The sequence below is a fragment of the Amphibalanus amphitrite genome, unplaced genomic scaffold (genome assembly GCF_019059575.1).
Source record: "Amphibalanus amphitrite isolate SeventyFive unplaced genomic scaffold, NRLGWU_Aamphi_draft 000147F_arrow, whole genome shotgun sequence".
Taxonomy (NCBI): Eukaryota; Metazoa; Arthropoda; class Thecostraca; order Balanomorpha; family Balanidae; genus Amphibalanus; species Amphibalanus amphitrite.
Window position 1 is genome coordinate 10,432 of NW_024881642.1, and position 19,955 is coordinate 30,386.

Sequence of the window (19,955 nt, forward strand, 5' to 3'; positions counted from 1 at the left end):
GTCCCAGAAGCCGATAGAGATTATTTGAGATTTTTGTGGTGGCCCAATGGTGATGAAAACACGCCCCCAAGAGTATATAGAATGACGGTGCACATTTTTGGCGCAACGTCTTCCCCCAGCTGCGCCAACTACGCTTTACGCAGAACGGCTGACGATTTTGGCAACATATTCCAAACGGAAGCAGCGCAAACTATTTTTGACAACTTTTACGTTGATGACTGTTTAAAATCTGTAAAATCGGAAAAAGAAGCAATTGATCTAATACGAGATCTTCGGCAGCTTTGTGACTTGGGCGGATTTACTTTAACCAAGTTCGTGAGCAATCGTTCGTCGGTGTTGGAGACGATTCCCCTAGATCATCGCTCGAAAAAGGTGAAGGAAATCAGGCTCGGAATCGATCAACTCCCGGCCGAGCGCGCTCTTGGCGTACATTGGGATGTTGAAGCCGACACACTGGGCTTCAAGGTCGACGTTAGCGCGTTTCAAGACAGGCCATTGACAAGGAGGGGACTATTATCTGTGATCTCAGGGGTATATGACCCGCTCGGGCTGGCGTCGCCATTCGTTATGCGAGGGCGATTGCTTCTTCAGGAGTTATCACGCTTGAAGATAGATTGGGATAGCGATATTCCATACGACTTTCAGAAGGCTTGGAAGTTATGGTTGTGTGAGCTAGAAATACTAACGAAATTCCGAGTACCCCGATGTTTCAAAGCAACTAAGGAAGACACTGCATTGGAATTACATTATTTTACGGATGCTAGCGAGAAGAGTTATGGTGTGGCAGCTTATGTAAGGCAAGTGGACAGGCATGGCGATGTCATGTCTTGCTCCTTGCTCATGAGCAAGTCCCACGTGGCACCCCTGAAGAGTATCAGTATTCCTCGCTTAGAGCTCTGTGCGGCCGCGCTAGCTGTCAAAACGAACTTTACGTTGGAACGCGCACTGAGTGTCCCGATTATGGCTGTACATTTTTGGACGGACAGCACTACTGTTCTTAAATACATCCGAAATGTAACAGCAAGGTTTCAGGTATTTGTGGCAAATCGACTGTCTATCATACACGATGGATCTTCAGTTCAGCAGTGGAAGTACGTGCCGTCGGCTCACAATCCAGCGGACGTCATAATTCGTGGACAGAAGGATGAAGCGTTCCTAGACAATGAGATGTGGAGGCGCGGTCCATGTTTCCTATGGTCGAACTCATTGCCTGCTCAGCCTAAAGAGGACAGCTTACCGCCCACGGATCTGGAATTCAAGAAGGTGTCAGTCGCCTTAACGACTCAAAGGCAGCCAGATATAGATCCAGTAAGTCGGCTGTCGGAACATTATTCGTCATGGACGGGACTGGTGCGAGGTGTCGCTTGGATTCTGAAAGTTAAAGCGGCACTGAAGGTAAATGAGCCCAGATCGAGCGGACGGTCAGAGTCAATGAGACTGACTCTGCAAGACATCCAAAACGCAGAGAGTGCGATATATAAAGCTGTCCAGCTCATTGCGTTCCCACACGACGTACGATGTCTCTCACTCGACACTCGGTGAACACGTATACAAGATAAGTAAGTTATCTCGATTGAGCCCATATCTGGAAAATGGGCTTATTCGTGTAGGAGGCAGACTCACTCGCTCCAATTATATTGACCGTGAAAGCAAGCATCCAATTATCCTTCCCAGCAAGACCAGAACTACTGAGTTAATTATACGGCATACACATGAAATCGCTGGTCACGAAGGACGTCACCACGTTCTATCCGATTTGAGGAGGAAATTTTGGGTATTGAGAGCCAATGCTGAAGTGAGGAGGGTTTTAAACGATTGCATTGCATGTCGGCGACGACTCCGCCCACCAGAGTCACAGAAAATGGCCGATCTTCCGGACGAGAGGCTACAATTTCGTCAGGCTCCTTTTTCGGTAACGGGAGTCGATTGTTTCGGTCCGTTTTACGTAAAACGGGGAAGAGGTCAGCTAAAGAAGTACGGTGTAATTTTCACGTGCATGTCCATTCGAGCTGTTCATTTGGAAATTATAGAGAGCTTATCAACAGACTCGTTCATCTGCGCTCTTCGGCGTTTCATGTCACGCAGGGGGCAAATTCGAACAATCATATCTGATCAAGGTAGAAACTTTGTTGGTGCCAAGGAAGAACTGAGGAAGGAACTAAAGGCATTGCTGAACGATCGAAATCGCTTGGAGGATGATATGTCAAAAAAGGGCATTCAATGGAAGCTGAATCCGCCAGGGGCATCTAGGTTTGGGGGAGCGTGGGAACGGCTCATCAGAAGCGTCAGAAAGATACTGGACGCACTCATCGACCTCCAACCACTGACAGACGAAACACTGCAAACGCTTATGTGTGAAATTGAAGCCATCATGAATAATCGACCTCTCACCCCGGTATCAGCTGACCACCGTGATCTAGAGCCGCTGACACCAAATCATATCCTTCTTCTTCAGGGAAAATCAGCAGACCAGATTTGTTTATGCACTGGCGACGAATTGATCGGTCGAAAAATGTGGAAGCAAGCTCAGTACCTATCGAATCAGTTCTGGCTTAGATGGCGAAGGGAATATATACCACTGCTTCAAACAAGACCCGGGCCATTGACGCGTTCGAGACCTAACCTGACTCCTGGAGACATCGTGCTATTGATCGATAACTCCGTACCCCGGGGACAATGGCCACTTCGAAGAGTAGAACAGGTACGAAAGAGTCGTGATGGTCTGGTGCGCTCGGTACGTGTCAAGACGAAGAGTTCTGTCCTGGACCGACCCATCACAAAGCTGGTAAAGATTGTTGACGTACAGGGTGTTTCACTAAAAGTGTCAAAAAGAAAATGCTTATTAAAAATATATAAAATACGCAAAGCACGTGGTTGCGCACGTGGCTTTGTTGCAAATTTTTGGACATTTATGCTTTGGCCACTTAAGATATATTTTACACTCATACGGAGCGAGGGCAGGAGGCCAAAGTTATTAGTCGTTTTTTTTTCCTTATACAGAACAAGAACAGGTTATTTACACCGCAACGGGAGCGGTGGATTACACTTACATTTGGTGCTATCAGAAGCATTGAAACCGTACGCCGACTTTTCAGGAAACGTTTCACTCTCTCACCTCGCTACGACCCAGATTATAAAAGTTTCAAAGGGCTTCTTGAGAGGTTTAAAAGGGTTCCTTTGATGCCGGTTCCAGTCCAAAAAAAGGCGGGTCGCCCCCACCTCTCGGCGGAAATCGTTGAAAAGGTCAGGGTCTTTTTTAGGGCCTTTTAAGATAACAAGAAGCTTATTTCAACATCAGAAATAGCCAAGCCCCCAATTTATCAGAAACAACCACTGTAACGGCTGTAGCCACCAAGAACTGGCTGGACCAGAAGTTCCGTTCCCGGGCCGAATAATCAGCTGCCTCACCGCCCGCCCCTGGCCAGCGCGAGGCCCCGATCTGTCACCGCTAGCCTTCTGGTTTCGGTCAGTAGCTCTCGCAGAGCTGAGGAAGACTTAAGTCGCATCACTTTTGGAGCTGAAGAGCACAATGCAAGGCTTTGCCGACAGTCTGGACGCTGAAGATGAAAACGGGCTGTGAGGCACCTCCGGACACGTGCCGAAACGGTGCATCAAAAGAAGCGGCGGATATGTGGAATAGGTTTGAGTGACGGTGATATTATTTTTATATATTCAAATGTCCAACAATCGCGGATGGAATGATGTGCAAATGTCCATAGAAAACATTGTTATTATGTGCATAAGGGCCTTTTACTTTTTGACACTTTTAGTGAAACACCCTGTAGAATGGCGCTCAACTCAAGACTCCTGATTGCGACCTCTCGGTCTTGCAATGAGGGAGAATGTAAATGCCGAACAGTCATTTGCAAGTGGTTAGTGCGAAAGAAGGCTTGTCACGTGAGACATCCATATAAATTTGAATTTGGGTTACCAATATTATCTACGTCTTTTTACTGTTTTTCGAATTTTAAGTTTAGTTAGACTTATTTTTGTTTAAGTTGAATAAGAAACGATAAGAAACGGACGAACGAACTGAACTGAACATAACGAAGGAAACGAAACGAAAAATCAAGATCGTACGAAACTACGAACTGTCAAGTTATGTCAAGTGCGCTTTTGGACGTGGCTTAATTTATCGTGACCTCGTTGGGTTTCATAAGGTATTACCTACTTAAATTTCAGCCTTGTCTGTCCGAAACCTTTGTTACCAGCAATACAGTATTTTCAGATTGTTTTTGATTGCGGTGTTGACAATTAGGACAAGAGCTGAAACATTGGAGTTTTTGCCCTCTGGAGGCTAAACCGTTGACCTAAGGTCAATTTTGATAATGACTTTATCAAAAGCAGAGTTCAAAAGCTATCGATTGCTGTTCCATGCGTTTTTCTAGCTACCATAGTTCCTGAGATAACGGCATGTTTTCTGAAAAATATAATGACAATTGGCAAATTTTGACCTTTGATGACCTCTGGTGACCCCAATATTGCTCTAAGATGAAAAATGACTAAAATACTTTCAAACGTACGCATTGAGAGCTATCGACTGCTTTTTACCGCGTCTTTCTAGCCCTCTAGGGCGAAGTTGGCTGAGACCGCCACTGGGGCGCGGGTTAAATGACTCATCGAATGCTCTTTTCCGAGACGCTGTAGCTCTGTTTTTTTCCTGAGTTAGTGCCGACTTGTGAAGCATGTCAAATTCGGAAAACAAAATTCGTGATAATTCTAATTTTGGTGATCTGCAGTGACCCCAGCGATGACCTGATCGAAAAAGACTTGAGAGATTTTGACAGATTTAATAGCGAGCTACATATGTTGCTTTTCCGTGTCTTTCTTCGTTCTTTCTTCGTGATTCGCATAGCGAACATTCACCATGGCGAACTTGGCTGGGACCCCAGCCCGGGTGCGGGTTAAAACAGCACAGGGCGTCTCAAACAGGTGATTTATTCTTACAACTTAGTCTGTGTACAATCGACGGAAGGGTACGGTACCAACCACCTGCAACACAAATATTTTTAGTATCAACAACTTACGTAACCCGGCGGTGACACACCGGACTCTCACACGATTCCAGGCTAGCTCAGTGTGTACTGTGTAGGTACGCATTGTACTCAGCGTGAGGTGAGCACCACACAAACGCCAGTTCGTAAATGGCTGCATATTTCAAGCCGAGATACCTTGGAGTATGCACTTTGCTATCATTTCTTACTTTCTCAGCAGCCTATTGCCGAACAGACAAGCTTTATCAGTCAATACGGTCACATAGTTATTTTGGGGAGGCTCCACCCTCCACAGTCCACATTCTCCGATCGCCTTTGTCCCTTTTTCTCTCGGTCCTTTGTCCCTTTTTCTCTCGGTCTCCGCTCTCTTCTGTCCCTTCTTCGCTCGTTCGGCGTCCTTCGCCCGTTCTCCACTCGTTCTACTTCCATTCATTCCAACTCCGAGGTGCACCTCGAGGTGCACCGACCATGACCGGGGGCGAAGCATGCTTCGCCCCCGGTCATGGTCGGTCCAGGGCTGGTCAATGGTCAGTCACTGTCGGTCTGGAGGTGGTCAACTGGTCAGTCGCCGCGCTGGTCGGTCTGGCGGTTGTCAGGCGCTGGGTGGTCACTGATCAGTCGCCGCTGGGTCTGGGGTCGGTCAGTGGTCTCTGGTCAGTAGCTGGCCGGTCAGGAGATGGTTACTGTCAGTCTGGGGGATGGTCACTGGTTAGTTGTTGCCCGGTCGGGAGGATCGGTCAGCGGTCACCGGTCACTGATCAGTGGCCGCGCGGCCTGGGGGTGGTCAGCTGGCTGAAGATGATCTGGGTGCCGCTCTCGTTGCTGACGTCCAGCTCGCCGTCGCCGCTGCTGGAGCCGCTGTGACCGCTGGAGGAGGTGCCCCGACCTCGCAGGATGCTGCTGAAGGTGACCAGCCCGCCGTCGGAGCCCTGGCGCAGCGCGTTCCGCAGCAGACGCACGTTGACGCCCCCATTAGCGTCCGTGGTCTGGTTGGTGGCCGAGGAGCCGGCGGTGACCCCGCTGCCGCCCGTCGCCGTGTTGACGCTGATGCCGTCGGGCGTCTGCTTGACCTCTGCGAGGGAGAGGAGGAATGATTGGTCAACAATTAGGGAGAAACAGTTGCCCACTCGATGCAATCCAATGATCCAATAATGCACATATAAAGCTGCACAGATCACTGTTTTTTGCAGCCCCCATGCTTGATTTCTAAATTCAGAAGCGCTATTACTGCGAGTAAAGCTGAACGTGTAAAAGCTAATCGTAAAAGTTCCCTGTCTTTCTGCGTGTGCACGCACAATGCACCTGCATTTACCTGTGTTGGCGCGGGCGCCCTGTTTGAACGCGCCTCCGCCGACGGAGTTGCCGGCGCCGGTGACTGCCGCGTTGCCGGCGGCTGCCAGGGCGTTCTCGGAGGTGTCGGAGCGCGACCTGCACCTGGTGTTGGCCGAGCCGCGGCTGGACGAGGAGGAGGAGAACGCCCCCGTGCCGCGGCTGAAGCCCAGCTGCTTCATCTCCGCAGCGGTCTTCAGATTACCGCAGAGAGGCAGCGCAGGAGGCGACGCCGGCTCCGGAGTCGGCTGCGGCGTCGGCTCCGGTGTCGGCTCCGGAGTCGGCTCCGGTGTCGGCTCCGGAGTCGGCTGCGGTGTCGGCCTTAGCATCCGTCTCGGCAGCGTTATGATAATCGGCGGACGCGCAGTCGGCGGTGACAATGGGAGGGTGCCAGGGTCTTGTGGCCAGGGCGCTGGAACGGGGTGATGGTAAAAGTCAGGTGCTCATCCGTCTTTTGGAGTGGAACTAAGAGCCCCAGGCTGTGGGCAACGGGCTCATCCAAAGAGATGGTCAACAGGGTTCCCAGACACGCTACTCCCAGACAAGGGTACCGAATGTCCACAATGATCACAGTGCCACAGGGTCGTGTATGGCTCGCCCGTAACCAGACCAAGATCAGCCTTGCTGCACATTGCACGTCACCCCATCCTGTCTCACCTGCCGTAGTCGCCGCCACCCACACGAGGAGCACAGTTGGCAGCTGCATGGCGATCGGTCTCTGACGGCAAGACGGGCCAACTGACAGACGGACGCTCTCCCGCCGCTGGCCCAGACCGCTACGAACGTTCAGCCGTCAAACCGGCGATGGATACCGCCCACGCCGGCCGGCATGTCAGCGACATTCACACCATGGTTATTAAAGGCCAGCGCCGCGGCCGCTGGGCTGGTGGTGTCGGGCGGTTATTAGGAAGCTCCGAGGGGTGATGGCAAGGACCTTGGTCTGTCACGACAGTCGCTAGGCTGGCAGAGCCAGGACGTCAGAGCAAGGTGACAGATATTGTCCGTGAGGCAGGGTGTAGCATCGGGGAGCATTCATTCTGGCCAGGGTTCATAATGTCCAGGGTACGCTATGCCCAGTGTCAAAATGGCCAGTGCCTTGAATGGGCCAGAGTTCATAATGTCCAGGGATTGCATGGTCCAAATGTGGCCAACTGGCTGCAGATAGGGTATATTCAAAGAGGCCAGGGTTCATAATGTCCAGGGCACGATGTGTCCAGTGTTCAAAATGGCCAGGGTTCATAATGTCCAGGGCACGATGTGTCCAGTATTCGAAATGGCCAGGGTTCATAATGTCCAGGGCACGATGTGTCCAGTGCTCAAAATGGCCAGTGCCTTGAATGGGCCAGAGTTCATAATGTCCAGGGATTACATAGTCACTGAAAGTGACGTCATTATGTAAAAAACACGGAATCAGCTCAATGCAAAGCAGTGCAGTGCCGAAGGCAATGCCTTAGGAGAGATTACAGGCAATAGTAAATCAAATATTTTTAGGTTAAGTGGTTATGTATTCAAGCTTCAGGCCGAAGGCCTGAAGCCTGATGCACCAGTATAACGCCTTTTGGGGCGACTAACGGAGCGAGCGAGAGGGTGAGCCTTGCACGTGCGGAATTTCGAGGGGATACCTCCAACTGACTTGTGCACTGCACTCTACTAACCGGTCTCTAGCGATGTGTCAAATTTGGGCACAATCGGCCCAGCCGTTCTCGAGATCTGGAAGCGGCACCCTGCACGTGCGCACGTGCAAAATGGGTCCCAACTGACTTGTGCACGGCACCCTACTAACCGATCCCTAACTGTGTACCAAATTTGAGCGCAATCGGTCGAGCCGTTCTCGAGATCTGAAATCGACCCCTGCACGTGCGCACGTGCAGCAGCACCCCAACTCTGGCACATGGATATGCAGTGCCTAGTGGGTGCCTACCTACATGCCAACTTTGAGCGCAATCGGCCAAGTAGTTACCGAGATATTGCAACAATTGCAAAACTGACACCTCTTCGTTTTGCACGTGGCACGTGCATAAGGGGTCACCCACATGCATCGGGAATAGTCCAATACTTGGTAGAAGGAATGAAGCTACCCTACAAAAATTACCGCATGTAAATCGGTCAAGTGGTTGCTGAGATATAAGCCTCGCAAAAGCGTCCGCACGGCCGGCCGGCCGGCCGCTCATACTCAGAAATTTCCGTTAATCTAAGTAAAGACTCCGCTCGCTTCGCTCGCTCCGTAATAACCACTTAACCTAAAAATATTTGATTTACTATTGCTTGCAATCTATTCATGCGAGAAACTATTTCCTTATCCCTGGTAGGCAAACATCATTACCTTAGGTTAGGTTAGGTTAGGTTAGGTTAGGTTAGGTTAGGTTAGGTTGGGTTAGGTTAGGTTAGGTTAGGTTAGGTTAGGTTAGGTTAGGTTAGGTTAGGTTAGGTTAGGTTAGGTTTGGTTTGGTTGGGTTGGGTTGACTATGTAATCCCTGGACACTATGAACTCTGGCCCATTCAAGGCACTGGCCATTTTGAACACTGGACACATCGTGCCCTGGACATTATGAACCCTGGCCATTTCGAACACTGGACACATCGTGCCCTGGACACTATGAACCCTGGCCATTTTGAACACTGGACACATCGTGCCCTGGACATTACGAACCCTGGCCTCTTTGAATTTACCCTATCTGCAGCCAGTTGGCCACTTTTGGACCATGTAATCCCTGGACAATGTGAACACTGGCCAATTCAAGGCACTGGCCAATTCGAGCACTGGACACATTGTGCCCTGGACATTATGAACCCTGGCCTAAATAATACGCACCCGTAGCATCAGCTGATGGTTGGATGAACCGGATTCCTGCTGGCTAATGGGCCTAAGACTGATCCGCACTCCAGCGGACTATTCAGCCTAACGTGTCTCCTGGCGGGGCCGTGTGGGGGGGGGGGGGGGAAGCAGATTCGATCCTTCTCCTGTCTTACTGCAGAAAGGATGGTCGTAAAAGATAAAATGACAGCAAATGTCGATCAAAAGGTATTGAAAAACGAAAGTTTTAAGCGCTCTTCTTTCTAAAGAGGGCTTCATACTATGTCAAGGTCACGGTCAAATGTCAAAACCACAAGTCTCTATCATTGGCTTTGGAGCCCAGTTGGCGAAAAATCGACTAAGGCCGATTGCCCAAAATGCGACAGTAGGCTTCTAAGTCAAAGTGCGGTACATGAAATGTGATACAAAGCTCGAACTTAACCGTCAGGCCATCAAGTTCATCACAAACGAAACATTGAATAGGTAGGATGTTGGCGAGACACACGCTTTATGAGTTAGGCTAAGGTTTAACCCTCGCCGGCACAGGGGCGAGGGTTAGTTGATGCAACCCCCCTAAGGTTTTTCGCAAATCACTCGCGTAAAAAGCAGCTGATCGCGACGAAACTACTTTCAGTACCATCGCATTGATTAATTTTACACCTACCCTAAAAATTTCATGACCCTGGCCCAAATGACCTTTGACCTGTGACCTTTTTTCCGTGACCATGTTTGGCCGGTATCGCGATTCGGCGTATGTCGGCTCGGCGCTCGCATTAGCCGCGTGTTTGCAAGCTTTTCGTGGTTTCAAACGTTCAAACATGTGATTTGATGTTGCTCCCATGCATTAGGGTGGGTGTCAACGTCACCTGAAGGTCAGGTCAGGTCATTGACCTTTTGTGACCTCGGTTCACTTTTTCGAGTTTCAGAATTCAGATTTTTCTAGGCTAGTGTTTGGAGCTGAATTCAAATTTAGCAATCATTTGAACTTCAACGAAGTAGTTTTGGTGCCTTCGTAACATGTTACGAAGCTGTCAGAGGCGGATGACAGATAATACGAATACCCGTCACGACCCCTACCGGTTGACTTGACCTGACCTGACCTGACCTGACCCGACCTGGTCTAAACGCTTAACGACATCATCTGTGATCAAAACTAACACGATATTCGTGATCAGCACCCCGGAAAACCCCTTAGCAGCCACGCTTTACGACTTTCTAACAGGGCCCGATATTCCCGATTTTTGGGTCATTGACCTGACCTGGAAGGTCAACCGATGACCTAGGACCTTAAAATTGGGTATCATTGGCTTTGTCTCCTGACGGGCAACACGCTCTTTTTTCCGCGAAGCTCTAGCTCCATCAGGGGCCAAATGCGAGAGGGGGGTCGTACCAACCCCTTGTGCTGTCGAAGGACTCAAAATGGCCTGTGCCGGCGAGGGTTAAATTAGGGTCGGTTTAACTAACTGAGGTCATTCTTAATGTGTCCCTGAGAAAGGTGTATATCTGATGCGATTTTTGAATTGAATTTCAATGATGCTATTCAGTGGTCAATTCTGTTTTTGAAGATATAACACATCATAACGTTACTAAAACGTCCTTTGATCCAATAACCACAATTTGTCAAAAAAAAAAAAAAACGATATGTGTTCAAGACAAACGCATTTGACAATTTTTTTTTTGTAGTTGCATATCTTCTGCTGACACCGTTACTAATATTTCCCTCGGAGCTCTTCTCAGGTGTCTATCAGTGAGACACTCTCATAATCCGATCAAGGGTTGCACTCTGTAAATCTCGGTAACTTGTTAGTTTCCAGATACATCACTAAAATGCAATAACATAGGAAACATAAATTTGTCACTACCTTTATCAAGTACATTTTCTATTTCAGTCCCATCTGACCTATTTCGTGAATCACCAAAGCTGAGGGTCGCACGGGTGAATCTACTATTTTCAACGGAACGAGCGTGTGTGTTACGTGCAAGTGTTGTTGTTTGCATACACAAGTATCATACAACCGATATATGAGTTCAAAGGATTCAAATCGTCCATGGGAGGTACATCTAGGTGTAGAAAAACACTTGGATAGGGACCATAGCCCGTTTACAGGTGGCACTACGTGAAAATCACCAGACACCTGTTTTGCTGACGCGTGAAATGCTTCTGCGCGGTCGATAAAATTCCATATTTCCAAAAGAGAACTTAATTCGTCCCTACTGCGGGCTGTTCACCAAATGTGTAAAAAAATTGTCTATTGAAACATTAACTCATCGTCGAAGCTGCCAGACGTGGCACAAAGTCTCCGTTTCTCGTCGTTAAAAGTGCTTTGTTCAAACTGCTTTGAACTGGCAAACGCCTATATATTCCGCGCCAGGATGGGGAGATCGAGCTCATCCATCTCGTCTCACTCGGCTCCTGGACCACGTATGGGCGTTCAAAACAGGGTGAAAAATAATGAAGAAAGTATTTTGGTCAATTTTTAGGTCAGTCGAAAGGTCAGTTCACTACTCCACTACACGTGAGCAAAGTGATCAAAGGGATCACACCTTCGCCTTTTTCGATACTTTTTGGTAAATCGACACAAAATGTGGGAACAAACGCGGAGCTACAGCGCCACGAAAAGAAAATCATTTGACAACTCATATTAATACCTTTCTGAGTAGATAAAACTCTCAGATTTCACTTTTTACTTAGCTCCACAGGTTAAGCTTCACGGAAAATCTGTTACAGAACATGTTTTTAATACCTTTTGCCCCTCAAGCTTGTACTTACTATGCTGGTTTACCGGCATCATGTTTCTATCGTCACGGGACGTCAAATGAGCTATATTTTGAATTTCAAAAGTCAATTGAAATTTTGACCAGAGGTCAAGCTTTGATTTCTTGAGGCTAAGTCACTACATGATCTGACTACCTAAGTTTGGCGACCTGGATCCGAAATTTACACATTTGCAAAAAGATGCATCAAAAATCTGAAAAAAACGTCTGATAGCTAGTTGCAGAAAACTGCATTAGTGGACAGTGGTGTCCAAACGCCCCCTCGCCCATCCCGGCCGTGCGCGGGATATTGGTCGGGTTGGCGGGTGCACGCGGTTTGCGCCCAGCTGTGGGGTCACAGAGGAGGGTATAAGGAGAGATAACCACACCCCGCCGCAGTACATATAAGCCGCCCTCAGAGTCCACAGTAGTGGCAGAGGGAACAGTGGAAGCTCGTCCACTTCCCGTGTCGACGAATTCAGTCAGCATGGTCGCCCTCGCCCGCGCCCTCGTCTGTGCGCTCCTGATCGTTGCCGGTAGGTATGAAAGGCCACAGTTCCTAGCGAAGAATGCGGAAAATCCTTGCCGTAGGCCGACAATGTGGTATGGGATACGTGTGCTCTACTCGTCCCTATTTCAATCGTATGACATTATTTCAGGTATTTGAACGTTGTAATGAACATTGTTAATAGCATTATTCATTATTACCCAAATCTAGATCGACGCCTATTTTTGGAAGCGCATGCAACACATCTGTAAGTAATTTGATTCAAACTATTGTATTTTACCTCATGTGTGTCACTTACGTTTATCTTGTTTCATTGTTATCTTGTACCACTGAGGAAGGGTCACGCGACGCCCGAATATACATATATTGGTTTATTTTTCTATTTCCGATAGAAATGAGCAACACGTTATTCTTCATCCTTCCAGTAATCGTATGAAATTATATTTATATCCAAAATTAGAACAATTGCATTACTGTCAGACCAGTTTCACCATTTTTTCTCAGCGTTTTTTACTATCAATTGGAAAGCCCTACTAAAACATGCGCGATATTCACGAAACCATGTCCGTAATAAGCAATTTTGTCTGAATTTATTGTTGGTAATTTGTTTTCAAACAAGTCAACAATCATGGGCGTAGGAACCTCACGAAAGGGGGGGGCAGCGGAACTTCAATTGTCACTTTGTGGGAGCCCTAATACCCCTATGAAGAAATTATTTGCAGTTTTGTGCTCGTCTCATCTTGCTGAACCATTTCCCGCTATTAGTTTTGTATTTAAATCAAAAATAAACCAGTATAACGCCTTTTGGGGCGACTAACGGAGCGAGCGAGAGGGTGAGCCTTGCACGTGCGAAATTTCGAGGGGGTACCTCCAACTGACTTGTGCACGGCACCCTACTGACCGGTTTCTAGCGCTGTGCCAAATTTGAGCACGATCGGCCCAGCCGTTCTCGAGATCTGGGAGCGGCACCCTGCACGTGCGCACGTGCAAAATGGGTCCCAACTGACTTGTGCACGGCACCCTACTAACTGGTCCCTAACCGTGTACCAAATTTGAGCGCCATCGGTCCAGCCGTTCTCGAGATCTGGATACGACCCCTGCACGTGCGCACGTGCAGCAGCACCCCAACTCTGGCACATGGATATGCAGTGCCTAGTGGGTACCTACCTACATGCCAACTTTCAGCGCAATCGGCCAAGTAGTTACCGAGATATTGCAACAATTACAAAACTGACACCTCTTCGTTTTGCACGTGGCACGTGCATAAGGGGTCACCCACATGCATCGGGAATAGTCCAATACTTGGTAGAAGGAATGAAGCTACCCTACAAAAATTACCGCGTGTAAATCGGTCAAGTGGTTGCTGAGATATAAGCCTCGCAAAAGCGTCCGCACGGCCGGCCGGCCGGCCGGCCGCTCATACTTAGAAATTTCCGTTAATCTAAGGAAAGACTACGCTCGCTTCGCTCGCTCCGTAATAATCTACTTTAAAAAACGGCTGAAAAGTAGGGGGTCATGCCCCCTGTTCCTACGACTATGTTGTAAACAATTTGTTGTAAGTCAAGCACAACATTGCATTAGAAAAAGTAAATATGCCAGCGCGGCTGATTTCCCTTTTTTGTTGAAGTGATCAATGAAACTGTAGCTTTAATGAATTCCCAATGAGTATCAGTCATTACGGAGCGAGCGAAGCGAGCGGAGTCTTACGTAGAATAACGGAAATTTCTGAGTATGAGCGGCCGGCCGGCCGGCCGGCCGGCCGTGGTCACGCTTTTGCGAGGCTTATATCTCAGCAACCACTTGACCGATTTACATGCGGTAATTTTTGTGGGGTAGCTTCATTCCTTCTACCAAGTATTAGACTATTCCCGATGCATGTGGGTGACCCCTTATGCACGTGCCACGTGCAAAACGAAGAGGTGTCACTTTTGTAATTGTTGCAATATCTCGGTAACTACTTGGCCGATTGCGCTGAAAGTTGGCATGTAGGTAGGCACCCACTAGGCACTGCATATCCATGTGCCAGAGTTGGGGTGCTGCTGCACGTGCGCACGTGCAGGGGTCGTTTCCAGATCTCGAGAACGGCTGGACCGATGGCGCTCAAATTTGGTACATTGTTAGGGACCGGTTAGTAGGGTGCCGTGCAAAAGTCAGTTGGGACCCATTTTGCACGTGCGCACGTGCAGGGTGCCGCTTCCAGATCTCGAGAACGGCTGGGCCGATTGTGCTCAAATTTGGCACATCGCTAGAGACCGGTTAGTAGGGTGCCGTGCACAAGTCAGCTGGAGGTACCCCCTCGAAATTTCGCACGTGCAAGGCTCACCCTCTCGCTCGCTCCGTTAGTCGCCCCAAAAGGCGCTATACTGGTTGTTATATAGTTATTATCTAAACTGCGTCTGAAGCCCCCATACGTTCCGACTTACAACACAATCCCTCAGCCTCTCCCCCCCCCCGTGGCATTTGCGCATACCTGCAAACAAGTGATCTTTCTGTGTTGACAGGTTCGGGACAATATAACATACCCTGCTTCGTTAAAGTTTCTTATTATCTCCTCCACAAGCTGAAGATGAATGGATGAATGCCGGCAAATTTCAGCTTTTCCCCCTACAACTGGCATAAATACAAATGCTTCCAGCAAGTCGGTTTGCGCCGGGTGCCGGTCGAGTGTCTGGTCAACCTCGGGGACGACCCCATCAAAACCCAATCGTGGGCTCCGCGGTGCGACGCTGACCTGAGACTGGTTGTCGGCTTCAACTGCTTTGCCTCCAGGCAAGATATCGAGCGATAGTCATAATAAATTAACAAGGTTATAGAGAATTGCTGACTGTTTTTGAAAGCTTATGTACTTGTCACTGTCATTCTGTTTGCAAGTCCAAGTATGTATGTCAGGATATGCATGCATTATATATGTGTGCGGGCATGTAACGATGCATGGCGATCAGTCACCCAGTCAGTTCTCCAATTTTCTCACCCGAAAAAATAAGAGAGAGAGAGAGAGAGAGAGAGAGAGAGAGAGAGAGAGAGAGAGAGAGAGAGAGAGAGAGAGAGAGAGAGAGAGAGAGAGAGAGAGAGAGAACATTAGGGTGGATTTAAGTTAAGGAGAGATTCACAACTGTGTTGAAAAAGAGCTCATGATGTCATTTTAGTATTTGTTGTTCCCTGCATATTTAATGATGTACTAACCGTTGTCAAGCAAAAATCCTCAGCTTTTTTACCCAAGGTTTCCACGGCTAACATGTTGGTAATCATGCATCAAATAGAGGTCAGTTTTACAATCAGAAAATCTCCAGCTGTGGCAATTTATGTCCGTATCACTTCTCAGGCCGGCTGATATTGTTTTTCACATCAGTAGTTTTTCGCGTGGCTGGCAAAATTGAGAGCAGAAGGCTTAGCAATAAAAAACCTGCAGCTAGTTTCAGTTGGTAGAACGGGCCTCTAATCAAATTACGCATGCATCGCTCGAATGCTATTTACCGGGTGGCCCAGAAAAAACGTTCCCAGCTTTAAATCAATATTTCTCAGAAAGCGATAACGATACAACATTACAACTTCCAATAGTCAATGCGGCATACATTTTCAGTAGATGGTATGATTTTTATGTTATTCGGTCAATTACTTTTTAAATGGTTCGTGTTTCTAGCATGCCATGTAAAAATTACTTTTTTTGCTCAGATGTTTACTAAAAAATGTGAGTGAACGGGCCACTTCCATCTCGGCAACACGGCCTGCAGTCATGACTGCTACTGGCAACTAGTCTCATTGATGGGTCAGGCCTCAGGGTGACACATTCCCTCTAGCTTTTTTCCTTATTCGGTCGATTTACTGTTTGATCTTCTTGAAGGGAGGGCGATCAGCAGTAACCCATGCACCGTACCACTCCACTCCTGCTCGAAACAGGACTTGTTAACCCTCGCCCGTAAACGGCGATCTGCCACCTTCGCCCATGCAGGGGGGGTTGGTGCGACCCCCCCCCCTTGGCGTTTGAAAACGGAGCGTCGTAGAGCTTAGCGGAAAAGACCATCGGATTGCTCTCGCCGAGATCTCGCGATTGGTGGTATATTTTTGGTCCTAGGTCAACATTTGACCTACTTTTGACCGGTCAAAGGTCAAATTTTCGGAAAAATAGACTTTTTTTCAACTTTCCGCGGCGATTGCGGCAAAACGGTGGGAGATATCGACTTGAAACCTTCACTATCGTGTTCCTTGATCAATTCTCTATCGTTTGGTATGTATTTCGTTTCCCTAGCTCTAAAAATGGCGCGTTGGGAGCGCCGGAAGTCGGCAAGGTCACAGTCGGCGGCAGAAATGCGAAAAATCAAAATTTAAATTTTTGAAATCTGATTGTATTTTTGGATTTGGGAGGTCCATTTGCTCCCTATAGAAGCTAATATTGCTGCATATTCCCATTGAGGTGACAAGAATTAGCAAAATAGTGGTTCGGGCGCTATTCAAAAATAGTACCGGACGCTGTTCCTCTTGTGACGTCATAGCTCCGTGACCTGACCTGACCCGGTCAAGTTTCTTATACCATATGATAGCAGCCAATACTTGCCCCAACATGCATGGGAAGTTTCATCACGATCCATCAACCGATGTCCGTACCACCGGCAGGAAACCTCGGGCGTTGGCACTCAGTTTGTGAAAATCCGGCCGGAGGCTGTTCCCTTTGTGACGTCATAACTCCGTGACCTGACATGACCCGGTCAATTTTTTTTTTTTATCAAAAGATGCGCAAGGTTTGCCCCATAAGGTACCCAAAATTTGGCGGCGCTGCGCGCCGCCGTTTTTACACTATTTCCGAAAAACCTCAGGGGGGGTTGCACCAACCCCCCCCCTACATGGGCGAGGATTAAAACAAATGGCATCCATTAACACTATTTTGGCTCAGTATTTGAATATTTGGCACAAACGTGTGACAAAAATATTTAAAGTAACAACACACGTGCTGGTTTCATTCACGTATTCTATTTTTCCATTTTTTTCTAACATGGTACGTCTAAGCCAATCATTACTGCCGTTCAACATCGGCAAAAAAAGCAAAAACGTCTTTCTTCATTCAACATAAGATTGCTGGCTTGAAAATGATGTTACAGTGTTATAATTTGGCATACCAATGCGCAAAGAAGTGACGCAACCGTGATAAAAATTTTGGCTCGTTATTAGCACTCGAATTTGAGATATACCTAGGCCTCCAAAGTTCGGAACGTTTTTTTTTTTTTTTTTTTGGCCACCCGGTATATGAACGGATCCCACAATTCCTAGGAATAACATCTTTCAACTATAAAAAAAACATGTAACCTATCACATTAGCTAATAAAGTCCAAACCATCACGAAACCTTGCGTTTTCCAGCTGGGGCCTGCTCAAAGGCCCAGAGGCCAGTTCCTCTGAGCCGGCCACCCGCGAGTTCGCCGCGTCCCTGGTCTCAGGTCTGAAGGACTCTTTGGTGGATATCAGCAGCGACCAGGACTGGCTGGCCGCCACCCGACAGTACATCGACCGCTGCGCCGAGAACGCCGACCCGAGCCTGACGCCGGGCCGGCTGGCCGTCCACCTGCTGATGTGTCTCGAGCTGCAGTGGTACAGCAGCTGCGGCCGCCAGCACGAGCAGAATGGCACCCTGAGCGCGGAGGGTGCGCGGCGCAGGGCCGCCGTCCTCTCCGGTAGCTGCCCTCTCAGCCCCAACACGCTGATGACAGCCCTGGAGCGAGTCACTGGGCACACGATGAAGGAGTGCTGGAGGGTGCCTTTCGGCGAGAGCAGCCCCTATCGGCTGTACGACGCTGGCGTGGCCGGTCTGGCCTGCCTCCTGAATGACTTCACCAAGAGAGACGGCACGCTGAACTTGGGCCGCCTGAGGGGCGCGATCAGGCGTGACAACGCCAAGGGGAACAGAAACAAATGTGGGGAGAAAAATGAAAACGGAAAAGGAGATGGCAATGGCAAGGGGAACGGTAAAGGAAAAGGAAAGGGTAAAGGAAAGGGAAATGGTAAAGGGAAGGGAAATGGTAAGGGAAAAGGAAAGGGGAAAGGAAACCCGGATGACAATGGAGAAGAATCGCAGTACTGTACTCTGCTGGAGATTGTGGACAACTGTGACGGCACTAAGACTGCCGAGCAGTTCGCCAAGTGCTGGGCCGAGTACGGCTCCCCCAGCTGCGGTTACCAGCTGACCAACACGCTGGCAGCCCAGCTCCCGGACGGGTGCCACGCGAAACCTGCCTTCAACCAGAACCAACGCGCTGACTGAACCGCCGCGCTGTCTGGCCTCCAGTCCCAGCTTCCTTTCCGTAGTAGCAGGTTCAGGAGAGATCCCACGTTATGCTGCCTAACCGCGCACAATATTGTGGCGCGTAGAGGTGTCTCGTGCATATGTAACCAGCTATGCTTCTGACTGTTTTATTTTCGGGGAAATATAATACTGCATATTCTGTCCGTGTTTTGTTTCTTGTTGGCACTTGACGACCTCTGTACTGATGGCAGCTGAAAGGAAGAGCCCTGACCCCCTGGAATCACCACCGCGCAATGTATTGTGGACAATTTTATATCTATATTTACCAACACAAGAATTGCTGCAAACATCAATGCATCAGCAAGTGCGAACACCAAGGGTTTCTACTTGGGTCACCTACCTAAGGTCACATAAGGGTCACTATGCCGTCATATTGGCCACGTGAGCTCACTACTTCAACAATTGGTGAAATACGGAAACTGTTTCTTTTTTTTTTGCACCAGAAATATGTAGTCTAACCCACGAAGTGGCATGCGCATTGTGCAATCGGGTGCATGCTGATCTATAGGGACATCACGCACCACGGCTGCCAGATGTCCCAGCACGGGCAGCCGACGCCTGGTACTGGTAGGCTGTGCCGCTTGACTTGGGTGTTAAGCGGCACAGCCTATCCGCGCTGTATGACACCGGCCCTGGTCGGTGGATAGGGGTGCGCTTGTAGACCGGTCGTGACGCCAGCGGATCGGTGAGTGCAGCTTTTGGTGGCCGAGCGGCAATCGGCGGCTATCCGTATAATTAATATAGGATCGGCGGACCTAGTATTCCTTTTAAATCAGTGAGGGTCGTAAACAGTCACTGGCGGATCCAGGGGAAATGCCCCCTCCCCGCGCAGCGCCTGAAATCGACGAAAATCTGCTGTTTTCGAGGATAAAAACGAAAACTGAACAACTTTTATTAGGAAAAGTTTGTTTTCCGCGCGCCACTGCAGTGGGGGAGAGGGGCTATTCAAGTATTCATAGCCCACCCCCTCGTTCACTGTAATATCTTCTAAACCACTGGACGTGTCAACACAACACGTGCAGTATGTACCTTCAGCTGCATCAAGTTCACACCTTGTATCCAAATAAAAACTTCGCAGCTACCATAGGTCGGCCGGAAATGACATCAGACTGACGTCATGCTCGGCCGATTTTGATGCAGAATATTGAACTACGGCACTCGCTCTAAAGAGCTTAGTTCTTAGGCTGTTTCCAATGTCTTTGCATAAGTGGACTCAAAATACCTAGGGCTATCAAACTGCTATCTCGGATTTTTAAATTTGTGAAAATTTCGAAAATATCAATGT

The 19,955-nt window shown here is 48.6% G+C and overlaps 2 protein-coding genes across 2 annotated transcripts; one reads left to right on the plus strand and one right to left on the minus strand.

Moving 5' to 3' along the window:
- Positions 1-4,916: 4,916 nt before the first annotated feature.
- On the minus strand, positions 4,917-7,226 carry LOC122382822 (protein TonB-like). Its single transcript, XM_043368642.1, has 3 exons — positions 6,981-7,226; positions 6,307-6,735; positions 4,917-6,066 (listed from the first exon to the last, which is right to left on the minus strand). The coding sequence occupies exons 1-3, from the start codon at positions 7,027-7,029 to the stop codon at positions 5,753-5,755; spliced, it is 792 nt and encodes a 263-aa protein (XP_043224577.1). The 5' UTR covers positions 7,030-7,226; the 3' UTR covers positions 4,917-5,752.
- A 7,654-nt stretch (positions 7,227-14,880) lies between these two features.
- LOC122382823 lies at positions 14,881-18,811 on the plus strand. The gene is made up of 2 exons (XM_043368643.1): positions 14,881-15,148; positions 17,731-18,811. Exons 1-2 carry the CDS (start codon positions 14,958-14,960, stop codon positions 18,626-18,628), a joined length of 1,089 nt encoding a protein of 362 aa, XP_043224578.1. The 5' UTR covers positions 14,881-14,957; the 3' UTR covers positions 18,629-18,811.
- Positions 18,812-19,955: the final 1,144 nt, after the last annotated feature.